An 8,073-nucleotide genomic window follows, 5' to 3' on the forward strand; every position below is an offset into this window, starting at 1 on the left:
GTTTATTCTAGTACCTTGACAAGATGTCTGAGAGCATAGAGTTAAAATTTCGTGAAGAGTTATTTTCTAGGTATGAGAAGTGTTCCAAGTATCTCATTCCGAAAGACGCTTATTTTCAAATGATTGAGAACATTCATAGAGCTAGCGAAAGAAAGATCACGAAAAGTCATTACGAATATTACCTTATGAGTAAATATGAAGTGTTACAGTGTGGGGATGTTGAGAAAATTATTAAGAAACGACAAACTCTAGACGAAACACCGGTGTACTATGTCTCCATTGAGGACACATTTGACATAGTTAAAAGAGCACACGTTGCAACCGGTCATTGCGGTCGAGACAGAATGACAAAAGAACTCCAAGTGAAATATGACAACATTCAGCGAGATACAATTGAACTATTCAAGTTGTTATGCCTGGAATGCCAGAAAAAGAGAAAGAGACCAATGACAAAGGGTGTTGTAGTTAAACCTATTCCGAGTACTGAATTTTCATCACGTGGCCAGGTTGATCTCATAGACATGCAGTCTATGTCATGTACAGTAGAACCTTCAAATTGATTATGGTGTACCAAGCCCATCTGACAAAGTTCTGCGTTCTACGTCCGCTCACATCAAAGCGTGCAGCTGAAGTAGCATTCCAACTTGCTGATATCTTTCTACTTCTGGGTTCTCCTGTAATCCTTCAATCAGACAATGGTTCTGAGTTTACAGCTCAGATTATTACTGAACTACGTTCTTTGTGGCCTGAATTGTCAATCGTTCACGGCAAGTCTAGACACCCACAGAGCCAAGGCTCTGTTGAGCGAGCAAATGGTGACATAAAAGACATGCTTGTAGCGTGGATGGCTGACAACAACTCAACGGACTGGGCTACAGGCATCAAATTTGTTCAGTTTTCCAAGAATCTGGCTTACCATGCAGGGATCAAAAGGAGTCCATATGCTGCAATGTTCGGTGTGAATACCCGAGTCGGACTGACGTCAACATCACTTCCACAGGAAATCATCAGTTGCCTGCAGTCTGAGCAAGACCTTATAACAACGCTTCAGCACCAAGAAACAGATGCCAACGAGCCAGAAGTAGAAGCTGATGTCAATGAACCCGAGCGAGAACCACCAAAGCTGAAATGAATAAGTCTGAACAAGAGCCGAGCCACAATCCCAGCATCAAACGAACCTTGATCAACTTCATAACAGCATCAGCTCCCAGCAAGTGAATCTCAGAGACAACAAGCAGAACGTATGGTTAAGAGGAGCCGAACAGAATTTGTAGCAGGGGAGATAGGAGACAACATTGCTCTTCCAATTCCATTGGTTGATCGAGGTCTTGGAGACCCACCTAGGTGTTATTGTGAGTAGGAGCATGAACGACCAATACAGAGTGGCCACCAAAAGTTGTATTCTAAAAGGAAGCTATTCCAGGAATCAGTTTGACATTTGTCCTGAGAGATTGCTGGAAGAAAGTGACATTAACAATGACATTGAAATTTCTCTCCGAGAAGCCGTTATCAAATCCTCTATCAGTGGAGGACAAGGTTTTGTTAAGTGTTCATGTAATGGTCCCCAAAAATGTCAAACAAACAGATGCAAATGTTTCAAATCTAAACAGCTATGCAATAGTAGATGCCACAATAGCCTCAACTGTGTAAATAAATAATTCTGTAATTGATATGTCATGTGTTTTTACTATTGTTCGATTGTTCCATCGTACTATTGATTTAATTTTTCACTAGTGCTTTTATATTTGTGATTTTCTATGAATAAAATTATTATACCAGGTGATTTATTCTTGCAATTATTGTAAATATTGATATTACTATTGCTAGTCATTTACTTTTTAACTAGTGATATTTATAATATGTGTGAATTTTCATGTGAATAAAATTATAAGAGTACAAAATAGTTACTTTCGCTTTTCAAACATATAAAGCTCAATAACAAATGACTTTAGTTATTTCGTGAAATGTCTGGTCACCAAATTCAGTCGTTTCACGTGAAATGTCTGGTCACCAAATTCAGTCGTTTCACGGAAAGGCGGGAATTTTCACTCAATTCGTGAATTGACTGACCTCTACAGGCATTACATGGAATGACTAACAGTTTTAGTCATTTCACGAAATAACTGACTTCACAGTTTGACTGTAACATATATAAGCTGATTATCAGTTGAATAAACTTCACTTGCATTCACCTAAGCCTCTCTGTTAGTGCCTAACAGCCCTGTCGCTACACCATACTCCACTCTAAGTGGAATTTTTTCTCCGTTGAGAAAAAGTACAGTATTTGTATTTGTCATAGTTTGTATTATGGTAAACATTCCAGTAATGATATTTCTTCGATTCATAAGAATCAAATATTACATTGATTTATATTGGATTCTGAAATAGCAACACGAAAAAATGTCAACAGGATATTTTGATAAATCTTTGGAAGATGAATCATTAATATTGAATATTGACCTGGCGGGATGTATATCTTAATACTAGATACTAAAAGGGAATAATGTTGAATGGAGACACCGAGTAGAATATTATTCCTTTATCAGTGATTATCCATAAGAGGGTACGTTTAGATATCTTGAAAGTCAGATTTGGTATCAGTAGTGAGAATGCTTCAGTTTAGTATATGAGTACAGTGTGATATAAAAAGAAATAAAAAAAAATTGTAAAAAAAGACGGTCAAGGAAAAGATGAAATAAAGTAAGTTTTGATACAACAATATAGAAAGGAAAATAACAGGGGTTAGATTTTTGGGGTTTTTTCTCTTTTGAAAATTGGTGAAATTGTATAAAGTATACTGTCGTTACGTAATTTTTACTTCAATGATATGGAATTTCGGGAAGAACTTCATTACAAGGTAAATATCATATGTTCAAGATTGATAACATAGAAAATAGAACTAAGCATAGGTTTACCCCTAAGTTGCGGAATATGGCGTTTAAACAATTTTTGCAAGACTTTTTAGTGATAATCCTTTAGATATACTGTACATTTCGAATTTTATTTTAATATTTACGGTCACTTTCAGATGTTGTGTCCACTATCATATTAACAAGAACCACAACAACGATAGTAACATTTATGAGGTTTGTTTCGAATAAAACTGTACAGATTATATAATGTCATATGATGTACACATGAGCTAAATCACCTTCGATTCGCCCTGTTTTGTTTCCACACCAGCCTCTAAATTGGGTAAAAACCAGTAACTGCTACAAGGACATAATACTAATAGTTTCTTTTCTATTTCTCAAATACATCACACAGGAGCAAGGGAACTAACAACGCTTCAGTCCTCCTGCACAAAAACAGAACCACTTCAAAGGAAAACCTCACTTCAAAGGAACATACTTTCAAAAGTAAATAAAAAGGAAAACAATCACCAAAAGGGAGCCACCAAAAAAAAAACATCTGGGGAATCATTTAACAAAAAACAGGGACAAAAATCGAGAAAGATTATTCAGACCGCAAATATACAAGAAATATATGTTTTTTAGAAAGAAAGTCACTTTAGAATTTAAATGAAAAGGCAATAGAACATGGGAGAAGACAAAGAAATCTAAATCTGAAAAAAAAACTAAGACTTCAAAGAAAAGAGATGTCTAAATATTTTCATACCCTAATAAGAAAAATGAAATGAGATACTGAATGGTGTTGGGGGTGTATGAATACAGATAGTAGAGATAGGTGTGTATTTCCCGTAATTGTGAAAAGAAATACATAAATTAGATTTCAAATTTTATGTAAACTTTATCGCAATTGTGTTTTACTTGGAGGAAGTTTTTAAAAACACGTTGCTTAAGGATCCACTCTCTCTCTCTCTCTCTCTCTCTCTCTCTCTCTCTCTCTCTCTCTCTCTCTCTCTCTCTCTCTCTCTCTCTCTCTCTCATCCAATATTAGAATATCACCTTGTCCCTGTTATATTATAAAAATATTCCTGTATAGTAGTCTTAGCAAAGGATAGTTTAAGTATAAATAAAAAACCAATTTCCAGTTATATTGAAACTTGAATGAAGTTGGTATCAAGAGGCGTATTCAGCATACTTTGTGTTTAAGAAACAACATTTATGATTTAACCTTTACTGGCATATTTTGTAAATTTCTTTATAAATATCAGGTGTTATCGACGCTTGCTGATTTAATGTGCCAAAATTTGATCCTTTCATAAATTCAAGTTTATCAAAGCATAATCTTGGAAATTATGATAACGAGGATTTATAGTGGTTATTTATGGCCTATTTCTCTTCTTAAATAAGTGCTATGCCTCGTAATATAAAAGGTGGTGATGAAGTGAGCATAAACCATAATGGACTTTCATAGCTAAGAAATGGAATGTTCTCTTTACTTTGTTTGTAAATTAATATAAAGTGCATTTTATGTAAAAGCTTTTTAACTTTAGTCTTGCAGTAATTTTCATATAAAGGAAAATACCTATGTGCTTTTATTAAGCATTATGAATACTTATTCAACCGTGATAACTCGTCGATATAATTATAAAATGAAGTCTTAATACGTCACTTCCCATTTTTAAAGATATTTCATTACTTTCATATACCGTATTTTATCCATCTGCCCTAAGTGTGGGGAAAAAGTATACATAAGGAATAGAGTACTTGTTTTATTCATAAAAGGTACTCGCAGAAAGTATATTTTTACCATAAATTTGATGTAATATGAAAAGAGAGAGAGAAAAAAAAAAAAGAAACCGATATTTTTTATTCGTAAAAAAGACATAGACAGAATACTAGTCAAGCCATTTGCCGTTTATTTATATTAGTGATTAAAAAATAGACAATCAGAAGGTAGATAATTATAGTGCATAATGTCATTTATAACGAAGCTAAAACCTGAACCATAACTTGTCAGTGGAACCAGGACAGAAAAACTCTTTGATTCCAGAAAAGAAGATATTGCTTGCGTTTTAACAGCATTCGCATTCAAAGAAAAAGTAAAAAAAAAAAAAAAAACAATTTATATTAACTTTGTTATGAATCTTGCCGGAACTTGAGATTGTGGGTTATTTCGGTAATATGTTTGGTATATAATAGTTTGATGATGAATGAACAATGTTTATACGATAAAAGGTAAAATAGAATGAAAAGAGTTGGTAAATTGCAAATTGTTGTAAAAGTCGTAGGAGACAAGACCTAATTCATGGTTTTAAGAAGTATGAACAGGAAAATATAATCATAGGTAATTATGATCCTTTATTAGTAACCTACGCGGGTGGATGCCCTGCACAGTACATCCATGTGCCACTTGCCAGAACAAAGGAGCAATGTATTTGTGAGCAAAGCAAGCCACAATTAAATAAAAACCATTAGAGTGATATTGCTTAAAATATAGGTAATTTTGGAACTGTAATAGTTTCATACACGGATGGCGTGCACAGTGCATCCATGTACTGTTTGCTAGAACAGAGTAGCAATGAGATGATGTTTATTTATGAGAAAAGCAGGCCACGGCGGAGTGAAGACGCATGGAGCTATTGGCCCACTTGTTGTAATGACGTATGAAATTATTGGCAGAGAATATCCTGGTGCAATAATCCTGGAAGATTTATGAATATGTGCCCTTGCTGCATATTTTCAATTCTTAACCACCAACCACCCCTTACCCCATTGTCACAATACCACCCACAGCTAATCACATTAGTCTGCTGTTTTACCCCACGTTCTCCAGGCTTCCCCTCTTCTTTTTGACTCTCGACTACTGTGATACGTGGATAGTTGTTGATGGTACTTTCGTGATATGCTTTTTCGAATGGTCTTTGTTCCACTGTGGCTCGCTTTGATCGCAAATAACCGTTATCTCATTGCTCCTCCGTTCTGGCAAACAGTACATGGATGTGCTGTGCATTCTACCCTCGTGGGTCAATATCAAGTTATCATATCATAATCTCTCTCTCTCTCTCTCTCTCTCTCTCTCTCTCTCTCTCTCTCTCTCTCTCTCTCTCTCTCTCTCTCTCTCCAGAATAGAAACAAACGCCTGGAAACAAAGTTGACAGTCTACTATTAAAATCATTCTGCCATTAAATGGTTTTAATAGTCACCGATTAGTATTGTATCGACTCTCAGCCATAGGTTCAGATCTGGCGTAAGGCAAAAACACGTATAAAGAATATAAACTCCTTGAGTCTGTATTGGAAAGGCAGAGAATATTCGATATTAAAAGATATTTGTTCCTTAACTTTTGAAAATATAAAAGCCACGAATTTTAGGGCCAATGAGGTCATATACATACATACATACATACATACATACATACATATATATGATAAATTTTGAACATTTAGATGGTATTTTCATATTCATATATGCCATATATTTTTTATACATTAATGTCTGGATTCTCTTAACGACCTCGGGATCAGAGCCCCAGGCAAAATCACACGAAGTACAAAAAAGAATTATCAGTGACTTTTATCTTTCTTCGGGGCCAAGTGGTTTAGTCACTGTTTATACAAGTTTGCCGGACCAGGGTTCGACTCCCGGCCAGTCACAAGCTCATGTCTTTTTGTGATTTCGCCTGGGGCTCTGATCCCGAGGTCGTTAAGCGAATCCAAACACTAATGTATCAAAAATATATGGCTTATTTGAATATGAAAAACATGTCTAAATGTGCAAAATTTATCATTAATCGAATGCCAAATAAAAAGCTACCAATTAGCTACGATGGTGAAGATGGGTTGATTTAAATTTTAAGTACAAAAATACCGGAATTCGACAGGTATAAGTACACAAAAGAACTGTCATTGACTTTTATTTTTCTTCGTGGCCAAGTGGTTTAGTCACTGTCTATACAAGTTTGCCGGACCAGGGTTCGACTCCCGGCCGGTCACAAGCTCTTGTCTTTGTGTGATTTTGCCTGGGACTCTGATCCCGAGGTCGTTAAGCGAATCCAGACATTAATGTATCAAAAATATTTGGCTTATTTGAATATGAAAAACATGTCTAAATTTGCAAAATTTATCATTAATCGAATGTCAAGTAACAAACTACCAATTAGTTACGATGGTGAAGATGGGTTGATCGTAATTCTAAGTACAAAAATACCTGAATTCGACAGGTATCAGTACAAAAAAGAATTGTCATTGACTTTTATCTTTCTTCGTGGCCAAGTGGTTTGGTCACTGTCTATACAAGTTTGCCGGACCAGGGTTCGACTCCCGGCCGGTCACAAGCTCTTGTCTTTGTGTGGTTTCGCCTGGGGCTCTGATCCCGAGGTCGTTAAGAGAATCCAGACATTAATATATACAAAATATATGGCTTATTTGAATATATATATATATATATATATATATATATATATATATATATATATATATATATATATATATATATATATATATATATATATATATATATATATATATATATACACACAGTGTTTCTGAGTGGGTATACCTCAACGTGGTGAAAGAGTTTGCGTATCGCTATGATCAACAAAGTTGCTTTACTGTGAACAATCAGATGAAAAGCTCCCACCATCACGAAGCGCACTGGCCAGCGTGGTGAGGAAAACTGGCCAAACCCAAGACTTGAATTGACACGTCTGAGGTCTATGTCTTGCAGTAGACTAGAAGTGGCTGCATTTGATATTGTGTGTGTGTATATATATATATATATATATATATATATATATATATATATATATATATATATATATATATATATATATATATATATATATATATATATATATATATATATATTTCAAATAAGCCATATATATTAATACATTAAAGTCTGGATTCTCTTAACGACCTCGGGATCAGAGCTCCAGGCGGAACCGCCCAAAGACTATAATATCGGACCGGCGGGGATTTGAACCCTCGTCCAGGATATCGGGATTTGAACCCTTATTCAGGATATCTGTATGCCAGTGGCTGAGTGGTATGGTCACTGGCATACATATATCCTGGACGAGGGTTCAAATCCCCGCCAGTCCGATATAGTCTTTGGCCGGTTCCACCTGGGGCTCTGATCCCGAGGTCGATAAGAGAATCCAGACTTTAATGTATTGATATATATGGCTTATTTGAAATATGAAAGAAACACGTTGAAATGTGCA

The 8,073-nt window shown here is 35.3% G+C and overlaps 2 protein-coding genes across 2 annotated transcripts; both read left to right on the plus strand.

The window, feature by feature from the left end:
* The first annotated feature begins 23 nt into the window (after window positions 1-23).
* Window positions 24-560, plus strand: LOC137645372 (KRAB-A domain-containing protein 2-like). Its single transcript, XM_068378179.1, has one exon. The coding sequence runs from the start codon at window positions 24-26 to the stop codon at window positions 558-560; it is 537 nt and encodes a 178-aa protein (XP_068234280.1).
* A 2-nt stretch (window positions 561-562) lies between these two features.
* Window positions 563-1,132, plus strand: LOC137645373 (KRAB-A domain-containing protein 2-like). The gene has a single exon (XM_068378180.1). It carries the CDS (start codon window positions 563-565, stop codon window positions 1,130-1,132), a length of 570 nt encoding a protein of 189 aa, XP_068234281.1.
* The last annotated feature ends 6,941 nt before the right edge of the window (window positions 1,133-8,073 follow it).

Source organism: Palaemon carinicauda, chromosome 8 (assembly GCF_036898095.1).
Source record: "Palaemon carinicauda isolate YSFRI2023 chromosome 8, ASM3689809v2, whole genome shotgun sequence".
NCBI lineage: Eukaryota > Metazoa > Arthropoda > Malacostraca > Decapoda > Palaemonidae > Palaemon > Palaemon carinicauda.

What these genes read in the sequence shown, in the direction of transcription:
- LOC137645372 (XM_068378179.1), top strand. Translation starts at nt 24, where the DNA reads ATGTCTGAGAGCATAGAGTTAAAATTTCGTGAAGAGTTATTTTCTAGG.
- LOC137645373 (XM_068378180.1), top strand. Translation starts at nt 563, where the DNA reads ATGGTGTACCAAGCCCATCTGACAAAGTTCTGCGTTCTACGTCCGCTC.